We start from the raw sequence: 17054 nt of genomic DNA, 5'->3' as shown, positions 1-17054 counted from the left end.
TAGGGGTGGGCTGGAAGTAACCGAATAATTTTCAACCTGGAGTACATATAACCAAACAAGGGATTCAGGCATAGTGAGCATAAAATTATTTAGAATTTGTTAAGTAGACACACCCAAACCCTCATTAAAACTTATAAATAATCTTTGTTATTGTCTTTTATTATTTTTACTTACTACAAAAGCAATGTATGCTCATTATAGAAAAATAAAGACACATATCCTAATAGCATAATGTCTCTAGCATCCAAACTGTAAGAATCACACAAGGAAGGTGGTGGGGATCTTGGTCAGCCCTTACACCTACATGTCCAAACTGAGGCATCTTTCAAGGCCTAGTTCAAGCTTCAGCTCCTCCATGATCCTTTCCTAATTAGTCTCATTAACTTTGATATCTCCCTTTTCTGAGGAAAGATGTGCTAACCATTTGGTACTGTTACTTAGCTGTTTCATATGTCTGGGTGCCATTCTACAGGCAAAAGATCAATTGCACAAAGGTAGAGACTCATGCATCCTTATGGGCTCCACTGCAGGGCTCACTAGTCCTGGGCAAGTCATAGTCTAAGCATTCAGCAAGTCTTTGTTTAGTCATAATAAATCAGTATCTCATTTAGAAAATGACAGGAAATTATTCACATGTTGAACTATTTACAGGAAGAAGTAGAACCAGAACCTGTTTTACAAGAGACTCTTTATGTTCCCACCTTCCAAAACCTGAACGTGTCTTGCCCCAATGGGCTCCAAGTGACCTTCATTGGGCAAGAGTCCCCAGGTGAGTGCTGGCCAGGAGGATGAGGAGGCAGGGGGAAAAAAGTCATACAGAAAACACTTCAATCACCATTGAAATTGTGTATTTTCCTACCAGTTAAATAAACTTGTTGATAATGAATAATAGGCTAATAATAATAATGACCACCATTTTTGAGCACTTACTATGGGCCAGGCACTCTAAATACTTAACATACATGACAAAATACAACTACTATAAGCTAAGTCCTAATAATTTCCTTTCACAAAATAAAGAAATCGAGGCATCAGAAGGTTCAGTAACTTACCCCAGGTCACTCAGTTCCTAAGTGGCAGAGATAAAATGCCATTCTTGGTCCAGTGGTGGCAAAGCCAATGCTCTTAATAACTACTGTGTGGTCCTGTGTCCTTCCTCTACAAAGGGCCACAGGAACAGAACTTTGCTGGTCTGATCAAAACAAAGGACAGTGAGCACAGAGTAGGTAAAGATAAGTGCAGGTTAAATGGATGAAGAAAACCAGTCTCGTTCCCAGGTATCAGTATATAGTTGTGGCTCACGGGCCTAGTTGCCCCGCGGCATGTGGGATCTTCCCAGACCAGGGCTCAAACCCGTGTTCCCTGCATTGGCAGGCGGACTCTCAACCACTGTGCCACCGGGGAAGCCCCAGTATATACTTTTATAGGGTCTCTTACTTCTGTTGATTCTGTACGTGGCTCCTAACATATTAAGATGAATAAATAAGTACAACAGGACTCCTTTAATTAACCTGATGCAGGGGGGCATCCACATTGGTGATTTATTTGAACATCATTTAAATGAAAACCCCCTATTTCAGTAGAAGTAGCAGAGGCAACAAAGCAAGCACGGAGCCGGGATTTGAGTTCTAATTAACTGTATGGCCCTTTCAGTAACTTACTGTCTTTGGACCATGTTTCTTCATCTGATAAATGTTACATTATATCAGTGAATCCTATTTTCACAACCAAATATACTCTTTATTATAATTTCCTTATGTACCCCATATTTAAAAAGTGTATCAAAGAAAAAGAGTATGCTTATTGAAAAATAATTCAATGTTGTATTCACTTGCCAGCCAAATGAGAAGAAACTTGATGTTGTAGTCGATCTATTTCATCTCAATTTTTCTTTTCACTGGGCTTTCTGAATTATTAAAAATAGACCATGAACCCTTGTTTCTATTTCCATGGATTCCTAGTGATCCAGGTTTTCCATGATGGGACCAACTGTATGTGCTAAGACTGAAGGCCACTGACTGTCTTCCAAAGTCAGATTCTATGAGGGAACTGAGAGGGATACTCTTTTTAAGTTTAAGTACGTATTTGTTTCCGTGCTTGTTTTCTTGATTGTGTTAGCAAACCACAGCTTAATACTTGTTTCACCGGTCTTTTCCATTAGTTTCATTTCCTAGTCTGATGTTTTCACCTTTATGTCAGGGTAGACAATGTGGTTAATAATAACTCTGCCTGGGGACTTCCCTAGTGGTGCAGTGGTTAAGAATCCACCTGCCAATGCAGGGGACACGGGTTCAATCCCTCGTCCAGGAAGATCCCACATGCCACGTACCAACTAAGCCCGTGCGCCACAGCTACTGAGCCTGAGCTCTAGAGTCCGTGCTCCGCAACAAGAGAAGCCACCGCAATAAGAAGCCCATGCACCGCAACAGAGTAGCCCCTGCTCGCCACAATCAGAGAAAACCCACGTGCAGCAACAAAGACACAATGCAGCCAAAAATAAATAAATAAATAAATAAAGTTTTTAAAATGCTGTTGGAGCCTTTAAAAAATAATAATAATAATAACTCTGTAACAAATAATCTTTTTAAAACCCTCCATATATTATGATTATCCTAATTCAAGTCTGAATATAATTACAGCATAAATATCAAAGTAGCACTGTCTTCATAGGGTCAGCCTTGGGCAAGGGAGAGAAGGTCACAGGGTGTAAGAAGAAAGAGCCTAGATTTGAGTTCTTGCCAGGGTGACCTTGGACAAGTCATAACCCCTCCCCACCTGAATTTCTTCATTTATAAAATAACGTCATCTACTAAACAGAGTTGCTATAAATATTAAATGAGAAAATACTTTCTAATTTGGAAAGTATTATTCCAATGTTAGGTTTTTGCTTTTGTTTTTTGGTCATGGTAGCAGTGGTTGTTTTTACAGCATAAGAAAATAGTTAAGCACAGAGACTTGGTTCAAATCTCAGCTCTGCTCTTACCAGCTGTGTGACCTTGGAGAAGATAGCCTCCATTTATTCATCGGGAAACTCTGGAAAATGAAAGTGTCTACCTTAAAGGGTTGTTGAGGTGGGCTGAATAAAATAAATACACAAAGCAATTAACATATAGAAATATCTCAACAAATGTTTATTATATTATTATTACTTCTGTGACTTGAAGGGTACCATGAAGTGTGCTTATTCCAAAATATTTTCCCACCAGCCTGATACAGTCCTTGAAATACCGTCATTTCATGTTAATAAACCACTTCTTTTTCCTCCTGAACCAATGCCATTTTATTTTAACTTTTAATACAGAAAAATATAATACATAATATAACAAGTACTGATGTGCTGACCAGACAAAATAAAGATTTCTTTTTGTCACACTTTAATCAAAATATATTTTTAAAATTACAGACACGGCTGTAACCCCAAATTTCCCTCTACAGTCTATTCCTTCTCTTTCTCCTATAGTGAACACTAACAAGACTTAGATTTTTGTGCAAATAGGTTTATACAAATGTGCTATATGTATGCCTTCATAATAACAAGTAATGTTAAGTTGTAGATAATGCAAAATTTACATAAATTATATTTTATTGTAAATATTTTTCTGCAAATAGCCTTTTTATTCAATCTCTATTTTGGATATTCAAGGTGATACACATTTATCGAACGTATTTCTTTTAAAATCTAGATAACATCTCATAAATGAATAGACTGTGATTTTTTAATAGACTCCATCACTGACAGACATTGGATTTTATGTTATTAAACCACTTTTTAATGGAGAAGAGGAAATTATTCAGTTAGCGAAATCTGAGTAGCTGCTGTGTACCAGAAATTCTCAATAATAATACTTTCTTTTGGAGGAATTTATTAGGTGTTTTCTCCTTGATTGCCAGCTAAGAGTAGAACTCTGAGAAAAATCTGGACTTGGTTAGAGATGAGAGGGTTGTGTTAACTTTGAAAGATGATAAATGATTTAAGAAGGGCAAGCCTGAGTGAGGGACTTCCCCTGGGGCTCCAGGGAACTGGGGGACCCCAGGGGAACATTGTGCATCCAGGGTGAGAGAAAAATACCAATAAGGAGAAAAGGCAACATCTAAGACAGAATAACTCTCTCCCTTCCTAATTTTGCCCTAAAATGTTCTGGACATCATTAGAAACACTGGCTTATATATGGAGAAAGTATGTATTAAGTACTTGTAAATGACCTTATTTACTACATGCGACTATAAGAAAGGCAGCAAAGAACCAGTACTCTGGGCCATCTGTCATGACATGAAAACTGCCCTAGTAACCAGATGTAGACAAAAGAATGAAAACAATGAAGCAGGAAGATAAGATCCCAGCCATACAGCATTGCACAGTTCTCAGTAAGCTCTTTTTTCTTTTTAAGATCAATATGTTATAGACGAGGAACCCACTTGGGACATCATGGTCCGACAGAGCTACCCCCAGAAGGTGAAACACTATGAATTCTGTAAAACAGTGATGCCACCTCTGGAGCAGGAGGCATCAAGAGTTATCACCAGTCAAGGCACTGTTGTCAAATACCTGTTGGATGGATCCACACAGGTAAAAGAATATGTTAGATAAGTTACTCTTTCCTGCTGCAAAATAAAATGCAAACAAGCTAAAGGTGAGGAACAGTACTATGAAAGAGAAGAGAAACAACTCATTTGAAAATGAATGATGCCTTAAAATGGCAAAGAATAATATAGTTGGAAGAAAAAACACTGCCTTAGATGCTGTACATACTATACATACTAGATAGATATTGATAGAAACTAAACATTTAAATACGTGATAAAGTTTTAAATGTAGTCATTAGAAAAATTGAAATAGGGTAAATAATTTCCCAATTACATAGGGGAAGGGTGAAGAATGGGAAAACGTAAAACAAGTCAATCTGATAAAAGATAGGAAATGACACAAAATAGAAAGTAAATGGAAAACAAAGTAATATTATTGTGCTGGTTATTAATCTGTTGTCTCTGAGCTCCAAATCTACCCTTCTATAACATGCTTTATGCTGCTGAGTCTGGATGTCGGCAAATAGCATTTCTTTGAGTTATTTTTAACCTATTTCAGTTTGACACACAGTATTGTTAACCAGTTTCTTCCTCGTTTCTGAGAATGCTGAAATTTTTTGCTTTTTCTTCAGATTCTCTTCGCAGATGGTACTGTGAGCAGTAGTCCCAATTCAGGGCCTGTTGGTCTTCCTGCTGACACGCCAGCAAGCCCTCACAGCGGGGACTTGATGGACACGGTTTCTCAGCAAAAATCAGAAACAGCACCATCAGAGACTGTCATCACAAAGAAAGGTAATAACCGAAGCCTCTCAACTTATCATGGATTTAATAAATCCAAGGGCTTAATAAATGCTCAATATTATTATTATTACACTTATCTTTTCATTGAATACATGCAAATTTCTGTGGGAATCACAGCATTACACATTGTTTCATGAATTGCTTTTATCTCTATGTAATAAATAGCAAACATTTTCCTGCGTCATCATGTACTCTGACACGACATTAGCTCTAATGCCTGCACTACTCTTTTAGGGTTAGGTGAGTGATCAGTGATATCAAGTCTCCGTGTAGGCTTCTCTGTCCTACTCTTTTCCCCGAAATCGCAAGAGGGCCACATCAGCTCCAGGCACGAGGGCCTCATGTCGTAACTTCCAAAGCAGAAAGGAAAGAGGGTGAACACAAGAGCTTTCAAGTGTCTCTCTTTATCAGGGAGGAAAATAGCCCCAGATTACACCAGTCTCCCCCACCCCCAGTGGGTCTCCTCTTATATGTCATTGACTAGACCTGGTTGGGGACCTAGGCTGGGAAAACAGCATCTGAAACTTTTGGCTTTTTTCTCAGGAGATGAGTACTACTAGTAAGGAAAAAGGAAGGTGGAGAAGAGTTGTGTAAGCAATCAACCATGTCTGCCAGAATCTAAATTACAGACTTGCTCCCCTCCACGACACTTGCAATTTATACCCCTACCTCCAGCACAGTATGAAAATGTCTGCTTCCTCATACCCTTGCCAATGCCGGGTATTGTCATTCTTTTCATGTTACTCAGTCTGATAGACAATTAATGCATCTTATTATTATATTAATTTGCATTTCATTGATTACTGATGAGATTAAACATTGAAAGATGTTTGTTGCTTTTTTTTTTTTCTTTTTGTTAATTTTCTATTCACATCTTTCCTTGGTTTACTGTGGGATGTTCATCATTTTCATTTTAAGAGATCTGTATGTATAGGAGACGTGTGCTTGTGTACCAGGCACAATTCTGGATACTTCAAAATATTAAATCAGTGAATACTCACACAACTCTGTGAGGTGTGTATCTTAATAATCTCAATTTACAGATGAGAAAATTGAGACACAAAGAGGTTAACTAACCTCCTTGAAGTCTCTCAGCTAGTAAGTGGTAAAGCTCGGATTTGAGTCTGGGCAACTAACCCCTAAATTACACTGTCTCTCAGGCATTACAAATTTTTCTCAATTTCTCACATGGCTTTAATGATCTGTGAGACTAAGATTTAGTCTTTTTCTCTCAGATTCACACATCTCACCACGGTATCCAGTAACATTGTATAGAGGCAAAGTGAATTCTTTTTTTGATAACTCAAAATTTAGTGAAATGATATACTAGGTCATATGGTAGTTCTATTTTTAGTTTTTTGAGAAACCTCCATTACATTTTCCACAGTGACTGCACCAATTTGCATTCCCACCAACAGTGTACAAGTGTTCCTTTTTCTCCACATCCTCTCCAACATTTGTTACTTGTGTTCTGTTTGATGATAGCCATTCTGAGAGGTGTGAGGTAGTACATCATTGTGGTTGATTTGCATTTCTCTGATGATTAGGAATGTTGAGCATCTTTTCATATGTGATATCATATGATATTTGTCTTTGACTTACTTCACTTAGTATGATAATCTCTAGGTCCATCCATGTTGCTGCAAATGGCATTATTTCATTCTTTTTTATGGCTAAGTAATATTCCATGGTATACATGTATGACATCTTCACACCGGTCAGAATGGCCGTCATCAAAAAGTCTACAAACAATACATGCTGGAGAAGGTGTGGAGAAAAGGGAACTCTCCTACATTGTCAGTGGGAATGTAAATTGGTAAAACCACTATGGAGAACAGTATGGAGGTTCCTTAAAAAACTAAAAATAGAACTATCATATGAAGTAGCAATCCCACTCCTGGTCATATATCTGGAGAAAACCATAATTCGAAAAGATACATGTACCCAATGTTCATTGCAGCACTGTTTACAATAGCCAGGACATGGAAGCAACCTAAATGTCCATTGACAGAGGAATGGATATGGTCAAGTTTTTAAAAAAATTCTGTCTGTGTTTGAAAAGTTGAAAACTGCATATATCCTACAGCTATTGAGTACAGAGTTCTCTTTTTTTTAATTTAATTTAATTTATTTATTTATATATATATATATTTATACAGCAGGTTACAGAGTTCTCTTTATATCTGTTAGATCAAATTTGTTAGTTGTGTTGTCCAATTTATATCCAGGTTCAGTAAACTTCTCTGTAAAGGGCAAGATAGTAAATATTTTAGACACTGGGAGCCATATGGTCTCCATCACAACTACTAACTCTACTATTGTAAAAGTAGCCTTAGAAAATACATAATCAAATGAGCATGCTGTGTTGTGTTCCAATAAAACTTTTATATGGTCACTAAAATTTGAATTTAATATAATTTTCATACATAACAAAATATTATTCTTTTGATTTTTTAATTATGTAGAAATGTACAAAGAATTATTACTTCACAGACTGTACAAAAACAGACAGTAGGCCATATTTGCCTCACATTCAAACTTTGACATTTCTTATTCTATATCCTTATGGACTTTTTAATGTACAATGTCAACTTATTCAGCAGAAGTATGTTTAAATTTCCTGAAAGGGTAGAATAGCCTCTTCACTCCTTATAGTTTAATCCATATTTCTTTTTTCTGAAATAATTGTGTCTTTTTTATAGTTCTCAGATTTGCCTTTATATATTTTGAGGATATGAGTTTAGATACTTACAAATTTAGAATTGTTTTATCTTCATGGGGAATTTAACTTTTTATCAGTACGCAATGACTTTTTATTCTAGGATTCTTTTTTACTCTAATATTGATTTTGCTTATATTATTATAGCTACATCAGCTATTGTTTAATACTTTTCCAGTATAACTTTTTCCACACTTTATTTTACTTTCTATGATTTGTGTTTAAAAGTGTGTCTTGTGAGCAGCATATAGGTGTATGTTTTAAAAATTAGACATTTTTGTGTTTTAACTGGAAGTTTTAAGCTATTTATTGCATAACAGATATTTTCAGAAAATGTCTTTATGTTGTCCTCATTCTTGAAAAATAATTTCACCGGGTGTAGAATTCTAGATTGACAGGTATTTTCTCTCAGTATGTGGACAATAATTCTTCATATTTTTCTTGCTTCCACTGTTGCTGTTGAAAAGTTGGCTGTAAGTCTAATTGTTGTTAGACAATCTAACTGCCTTTAAAATATTTTCTTTTTTATTATAATATCAATATGATTTAACTAGGTGTGGATTTCTTTTTATTTATCCAAGTGAGAATACATTGGGCTTCTTGAATCTGTAAATTAGTATCTTTCTTTCCTTGTGGAACTTTCTCAATATTATCTTTTCAAATATTGTTTATGATCCATTTCTTTCTCTTCTTCTTCTAGAAATCCAATTAAATGTGTATTAGAGAGCTTTTACCTCTCTTTCATTACTTCTATCACATTGGCTCTCTGAGCTTCATTCTAAATAATTTCTACAGGTCTATCTTTCAGTTCTCTTTTAATGCTCTGGAAATACAAATAGGTCCAAATTAAATCTTAGGACAATGGAAAGGCTTAGCTAAATATATCTGTCTTCTTTGGTTCCCCCAATTAGTTGAGTCTGCATCTTACACCAAGATCCATGCCCTGATGCACATTTCATGGTCTGAATCTAAAGGATCTTCCTGGAGGCAACAATCCTTTACTATATTTTTTGCAATTTTTTTCTCAGTCTGAGTTTACTCCATCATCGAGGCTTGGCAACACTGGCAAATTTTGCCTACAGATTACTCGTTATTATTCATACAAATGGAGTAAATCTACCTTGATAGAGGGATTGAGATAATATTTACAGGGTTCCATGAGGGTTTCTTCAGTTCTATCTTCCTGTTCTAATTGAATGGGGGTGGGGAGGGGTTGACAGGGGGATGTGTATCAGATGAGTATCAATGTAGTAATTAAACTGTACAAATCCTCTCCATATGAGAGGCAAAGGATATGCTTGATTGGTAATGTTCTCCAGATCCAGGGCTGAAGAAAGATGTTTCCTGTGACTGAAAAAAATGACAAAATCAGAGGAATGAAGAGTTAAAATTATACTCTATTATACTAGAATATAATAAGTCAAAAAAAGGAATCTGAAAATTTCAGAGATACACAGGAGAAAATGGAGGCTTTGAAAACCAGGGTACAGGACCCCAAATCTGGAATCTAGGGAGATGTAAGCAAGACCTAAAAGTGTACAGAAATTGACAAGAATGGGTATTGTGCCATGGAGAGTGAGCTGTATAGGCACGTGTATGTTTGTGGGAGGTGATGGGAATCCAGCCAAGGTTCAAGTGCCAAGATTAAGATATTTATAACCTGAAATTTTTGCTTCTTGAGAAATAATATAATTGATGAATACCACTTAGAATTTCTATGTGTCTGAGGTAACCTACACTGTATTAAAACTTAATGAATAATTCTATATAAGTGATATTATAGTTATATTGTTGCATTTGATTTTTTAATTTTTTTTTTAAATTTTAAAATTTTTGTTGGAGTATAATTGATTTGTTGTATTTGATTTTACTTGAACTTCCACAGGAAAAAGTCAGAAAAATCAGTCATCAATGGCACATAAAAATGAAAGCCATGAACCTCCCCCAGAAACAATTCAAACAGTAACTCCTATGGAGGTTCACTTAGGCACCTGGTTTACAACTACACCTCAAGGAAATCGGATTGGCACCAAAGGATTAGAAAGAATAGCAGACTTGGCCCCATTTTTATCCTTTAAAACCACAGATCCTGTCAATGGAACGGTATGGCAAACTATTATATATTACAAATTTTTCTAAATTGTTAGGGTTCTGAAACAACACATGGAGGAATACCTGTCAAATAATAAATTTTCAATAACTATTTGTTAAGTAGTGGATGTATGGATGAATGGATGGATCCATCTTTCCAAATCTAAAAATATTGTGTGGTTCATTTGACCAGCATAGTGTATCATGAAATACTAATTCTTGAAGTGAGAGACAAATCATGAATTTTCTATTCCACTTTTAAGACATATGATTAATGATATCCTATATTTCTTTATGTTGAATGTATTTGTTTATATGTCTTATCTTCTAGAAGTGAGGGGCTCTGATTTATTCCTACTTTTTGTGTGTACCTGACATGAATTATAGAAATTTGTTCATGATCCTTGACTTCAAATAATTTATGGTATATTTAATGAGATGCCCACATTAAATAACTCAAAAATTCAACACCACCACAAAGCAACTATAAAAAAGATTTTATTTATAACTTAAGAAAAAGTGACAAATGAGTGGTATAGTAAATAACGGTTTTGTTTATCTGTCAAGTGGATGTGAAATGGAAACCCCTGGGATGCACAATAGCATTTTCTATAGGCTTTCTGTTAGGGGGTTTGCATACATTCTCTCATTCAGGCCTCACACCAGTGTATATTATACAGATGAGGAAGCTGGACCTCAGCAAGTTAAGTAATGTGACCAGGAAGTGCTGGAGCCAGGTTTAGAACCAGTCGTTGGGACTAAAAACTGGGCTCTTTCCATTCCTCAGCTATTCCTCTAATATCTTATGTGGAGCTTTGCAGCACCCTCTAAATCTTACAAGACAAAGAATTTCCTGCATGCCTTATTTCTGGTTTCTGGACTTCCAGCACTTGTTTACAACCACATGCTGATAGTCGAAAGCAAAATGTCTGCTTGCTATTGAGATAAATTCCATTATCTAACCAAATGCGTTTTCCTTTCTTCTTCAGCCTACTTCTGAAATAATTTCATAATCTCTTACATTGTTTGCTAGTTCTTTGTTGTGAGACTCAAGATACATATCATCTCAGGATGGTTTTTTTTTTGGTCACTTCAAATGACTCACTTTAATTCAGCCCTGATACAGATTATTTGGCTTAATATGCAAATTTGATTAATATTTCTTAGTTAATGACACTCAATTTCCTTTACTGATACCTAGCACCATTATGGAAGCACAAACCAAGATCCAGGAGCCTGGATTCAAGCATAGACACCCAACAGTGAAATCGCAATCACAACAATAGTAATAATATTTATTGAGCACTCACTGTGTGCCAGGCCCTGTTCTTGGTGTTTTCCACATCCTAACTTGTTTAATTCTCACAACAAACTATTGTTGTTTCCATTTTACATATGAGACAACTAAGCTACAGACAGGCTAAATAATTTTTCCGAGATCACACAGCAGGTGGTAGATTCAGAATGTGGACCCCCAGGTTGTATTCTAGGTCTCATATGCTTAACCATTATGCAAATAAGGGGCAATAATCATATGAAACAAAATTGAGAATGGATGTGTGTTTTCATGATATCTGACATGAAGTATCACATTTTAGAGGAGTGGCACTGACCTTGCTGTGAGGCAATCATGGGTTTGAACCCCAAGTTACACTTCTTACTAGATATATGACTTTGGATGTTTCTAATCTAGGTTTCTTTACTCCTAAAATGGAAATAATAGTCATTACCTAAAATAGTTGAAAAGATTAATACCAGATTTAGCACCAACAGGTGTTCAGTAAATATTCTTTCTATTGTGTTCTTGCCACCACTAAAAATAATGATTATCTTACCCTATGGTGATCAGAAAATGCCAATGTTATGTGGTGTTATAAAATGTTGGAATAATTCTAAATAATAATTTGTGAATATCTAAACTAGATAGGGAATTCCCTGGCGGTCCAGTGGTTAGGACTCTGCACTTTCACTGCCAAGGACCCAAGTTCGATCCCTGGTTGAGAAACTAAGATCCCACAAGCTATGCGGCACAGCCAAAATAAATAAACGAGTTAAAGAGCTAGTATTTATCATTGCTAACTTGATGACCAATTAAGTGTGAATTACTTTACCAGCATTATCTCATTTAATTCATATAACATCTCTGAGGAATACTAGTGTTGGCTCCATTTTGCAGATAAGGAAACTAGGGCCCAGAGAAGGTAAGCAACTTGCCTAAATCACCCAGCCAGCTGTGGAACCAGAATTTGAACTCAGACAGCTTAACTGTAGAGTCCATGCTCTCAGTCACTGCATTCTACAGCAGTATTTCTCGTTATACACATTCGATAGATAGATAGATAGATAGATAGATAGATAGATAGATAGATAGATGATAGATAGATATAGATAGATAGACAGATATACATATCTATATCTACCACTGGCTGAGAGTGCCAAAGATAAGAACTTAAAATAATGATCAGTGTGCACTTCTCTCTTATAGTTATTTCTGCCTACTATAAAAAGATAAAAATGTAATTATGACCTACTCCCAAAAGCCCTAGACACTTGAGTCAAAATATAGCTAGCAAACTTACTCTCATATCCATCTGGACACTTCAGTGCAAATTGTGTCCCTTACAGTTAGGACAGTATAAGTTAGAAAACAATGATTTAAAAATATGCATTATATAATTTTAATACATTGTTGACAGTTGGGGTCTCCAGAAGCAAACACTGAAATGAAGTTTGTGGTACAAGATATTTATAAGGGACACCATTTGTGAAAGGAATGAGGAGAAAGCAGGATTGGACAGAGGGAGAAGCTGAGCTGTGATGCAGACCCCACAAAGCCTTGGTTAGCTGGCAGGAGCTCAGAAGCCAGTGTCATCTGTCCCAATGTCCCAAGTCTGGGAGCAGGAACCATATCGGTGTACCCCTGCCTCACTCAGTCACTGGACCCAGTTCACCTGGAACAATGTGAGTCAGGCAAAGCATCTCTCTGCAGCTGAGGCAGATGCTGGAAGAGCTGACATCTGGAGGCTGTTTGCCAACTTCACTCCACACAGCTGGGGAGCAAATCCTGTCTTGAAGGAAGATCTGGGCTATGCATCTCCATGCCTGCCACATCTTCACACACACATACACAACTGGGGGTTTAGAGCTTCTCTGGTGAACCATTTAGCTACAGGATACAAAGGTCTGAGTGTTCTTTCAGACTGAAGTACTTGCTAGGACTAAATGAATTTCTTCTGTGTTTCTTACTCTAGTCCACATACTTAAAACCCTTTACTACTGATTTGCCTGCCTTGGGATAAAGACTGTGTCCTTAATAATCTTCCCAGTTTGGTCCCTCACTCCTAACCTTGCTCTCACCACTCTGCCCATTGCTCCCTGGGGTCCTTTGTGTCTAGCAACCCTTTCACCCATGCTGCCCCCCTGCACTGACACACAAAATCCAAGCTCTGGCATTGCTTCCTCAGGGGAGACCAGACCACATCAGAACCCTCACTACAGACACCAGTGGTCCCTTGCTTATCTTAAACCTGTAGTTTCCAAGGGAGCAGGACCTGGGACCATTTTCCTGGACATACGTGGGTCAGATCAGTCCTGACGTTCACTTTTTACTCACAAATGTGCGACCATGGAAGAAGCACCAGTTTTGAAGTCAGACAGTCTTAGTCCAGCATCAGCTCTGGCACGTGCTAAGTGACCTTCAGCAAGTTTCGTAACTTCTCTAAGCCTGAATTTCCTCATCCATAAAATGGGGATATCGTTGCCTGCCTCCCAGGATTGTTATAAATATTAGATCAAGTAGATGAGATAAAACTTTTACTTCTAAATAACCAGGATTTTGATGGTAATCAATGGGGTGTAAAAATAAGCACACTTGGGATTAACCACCTGACCAACTAATGGTGTTCTGCCTTTGTATGTTCAGGTTATGACAACTCGAGAAGACAAAGTGATTATCATTGAAAAGAAAGATGGTACTCAGATAGTGGATCATGCTGATGGTACCAGAATCACAACCTTTTATCAAGTTTATGAAGATCAGATTATTTCTCCGGATGATCAAGAGACAGGTAAGTTTTTTTTTTCTTTTTTAAAAATTTTTCTTTTATATTGGAGTATAGTTGATTAACAATGTTGTGTTAGTTTCAGGTGTACAGCAGAGTGATTCAGTTATACATATACATGTATCTCTTCTTTTTCAAATTCTTTTTCCAGTAGATTACAATATTCTATGTCTTTACAATAAGGTAGGTAGAAACCTCACTGATTTTTGAAAATACACATAAGAAAAATAATTTTTTTGAAGAATTCACGTCAACCAAAGAATACTCATGCAATCCAAATGAGGCCCTTTATTATGCTCTTTAGCCTAAGCTGACGTGGAAGTGATAACGGCTCTAGTTGGCTGATGGATAGTAATAGTGCCTTTTCCATTTTTACCACTAAAAACTTACAGCCTGGATTGGTAGCAACTAAAAGTTAATAATCATGACTCAACTGTCCTGCACATTAGATCTCAGACCTGTTTCCTTTGATCCTTAAGGAATCTAATTTGCATACATAGGTGACCTCAGGTAGGTCCTCCTTCAATTCTTTCTGACAATTCTCATTATCAGAAAGGTGATATAAGAGAAAAGCCAGCAGCAGCTACTAATGAACCAGAGTCTTTCATATTATCTAAAAGCCTACCACCCTTCCTAAGCTAAATTTAAAAAAGATTTTTAAATAAAAATTATTCCGACTCACTTTTCTTTAATTCCAGAGTTTGTTTAAATGCTTCATTGCCAAATTAAGTGCAACAAATGGGCAAGTGACTGGAAAAAGAGGAACATTTCCACCCTGCTAGTTAGAGTGAAAATTAAAAGAGCCACTTGGGTGGGCAATTTTAAAATATCTGGTAAATTGAAAATGTGCATATCATATGATACACTAACTCTACTTCTGGGTATATATAGAAAGACACTCTTATACACTTGAACAAGGAAACAGGTATAGGGGTGCTACTTGCAACACCAAGTTTAATATTAAAATATTGGGAAAACAAATGTCCATCAACAGCGGAATAGAAAAATAAAATGTGGTATATGCTTACAAAGGAGTACTATATAGCAATTAAAGGAAATGAAGTACACACATACATGCACCTATTTACACACACACATATATATATCAAGATGGCTAAAGGTCTCAAAACATTGTTAAGTTAAAAATTCAGGTGTAGAATGATACATAGAGTAATATATAACTTATGCAAATTTAAAGTGTACAAAATACTATATGTTGTTTTTGATGCATACATTTTTATAAAAGTATAAAAATGGATTGTGAGAAAAAGGAATAAACCCAGAGATAAAGAGAGCAGTAAACTTCAACTTTATCTGTATTTTTTCTCTTATGTACATATTAAAAATGAAGCAAATATGGCAAAATATTAACAAGTGTTAATTTTGATTAGTGAGCATGAATAGTTAAATTATATTTTGTGCTTTTCCGGATGTTTTCAATTTCTCAAAATAAGAAGAATGGTGAGAACAAAAGAGCACACTAAATTAAGAGATATTCTGGAAGAATGACTACGTTGACATAGAGAGTAGCCCGCACTCCAGCCCCAAGGAGTGAGTTCTCAGCACTGGATCTTGACTTCGAGTCCAGGTAGCCAGGAGGCAGGAGCGCAGTCAGAGTCAGACGGCAGGCATGTTCCCCATGTGTGCGTCCTATCAGACCTGCTTCCCTTACATTTGCCCACAGACGAAGGTCCTCAAAGGATCACCAGGCAGGTGAAGTGCATGCGGATTGAAAGTTCACACTATGCCACTGTCATCACCAACTGCGAGGACAGTAGCTGCTGCACCACCTTTGGGGATGGGACGTCTATCATCGCAAAGCCACAGGGAACGTACCAGGTGGGTCTGGGGGAGGATGAGGGGTGCCAAAGGTAAGTGTCAATTTGACTAAGAAAACCCACTCCTCGGGGGGCAGTGACCAGTCCTGCCACGTGCACGACTGTTGCTCTGTTGTCTCAGCGGATCTGAGAACACGCTTCTCAATCTCTTTTCATTTATTCACCGTCTTTTTACAATCCATTCCAGAAAAACATAGTCCTGCTTGTCTTTAAATTCTTGGGTATTTGGGGATCAAGCTTATAAACCAGAGTGTATTTGCTGGGGATCCTTTATGTGGTAGGTGATGGGCACCGTGAGTGTTAGAAGCATTCAGTGCTGGCCTGTCCCTACCAGACCAGCTTCACCTCCTGCCACCTCTTATTCATTCTCTCTCTCCCATCCTTGCCACCTCCAGTCTGTCCCCACTCTACCTCATGTCCCCACAGGATGGAAGGACAGCTAGCCCAGCTGAAGCACAGCTTTGTCTTTGGAGGGCTGGGGAGGAGCACTGTGAGAAACTCCTCTGCCTCCTTACATTTCCCCATTAAACACAATCACCCGGGTTCAGCCTGCAGTCCCTTCAGTCTTAGAAGGATTTGCCTTTGCCTTTCCACTTGCTGGAGAAGGAACACAAGTGCCAAGGTGTCGCATCTAAGGTCATAGGATACTGAGAGCTCGAAGCCAGAAGATGATGGACAAAGACCTTAGTGACAAATGTTTGTTGCTGTGAAAGCTGTTGAAGCCAGTTTATCCCTCCCATCTCTCCCGATAATGTTATCCTACCCCGTCTTTACCCTGTGCAGATCCTTGTGTGGCAAGGAAGGTGCTGAAAGTGAGAGATGACTGTGAAATGTTGCAGTTGGAGAAGGGGGTGCTTTTTTTCCTATATAGCATTCAGAATGTCCAATTTTTTAGGCAGCATCCATATGCCGGTATCATATGTCCTACCAGATATGATGAGACTCTCCTAAGATGCTGTGATGAGGCCTTATTTTTATCATGGCCCCAGACTCTAATCGTTACAACTATGGGGGCAAAGG

At 37.4% G+C, this 17054-nt stretch overlaps 1 protein-coding gene across 1 annotated transcript in view; it reads left to right on the top strand.

Moving 5' to 3' along the window:
- Nucleotides 1-17054, top strand: part of SPAG17 (sperm associated antigen 17) — a 221396-nt gene that overhangs the window by 141312 nt on the left and 63030 nt on the right. The window contains exons 26-31 of the mRNA XM_057553166.1: nt 652-769; nt 4389-4567; nt 5157-5316; nt 9930-10147; nt 14058-14202; nt 15881-16035. Of these exons, the coding sequence (XP_057409149.1) occupies nt 652-769; nt 4389-4567; nt 5157-5316; nt 9930-10147; nt 14058-14202; nt 15881-16035 (975 nt within the window). The remainder of the gene's footprint in view (nt 1-651; nt 770-4388; nt 4568-5156; nt 5317-9929; nt 10148-14057; nt 14203-15880; nt 16036-17054) is intronic.

This window comes from Balaenoptera acutorostrata, chromosome 1 (genome assembly GCF_949987535.1).
Source record: "Balaenoptera acutorostrata chromosome 1, mBalAcu1.1, whole genome shotgun sequence".
Taxonomy (NCBI): domain Eukaryota; kingdom Metazoa; phylum Chordata; class Mammalia; order Artiodactyla; family Balaenopteridae; genus Balaenoptera; species Balaenoptera acutorostrata.
Note: the sequence above shows the minus strand (reverse complement) of the source record. Positions and strands in the feature narration are given on the sequence as shown.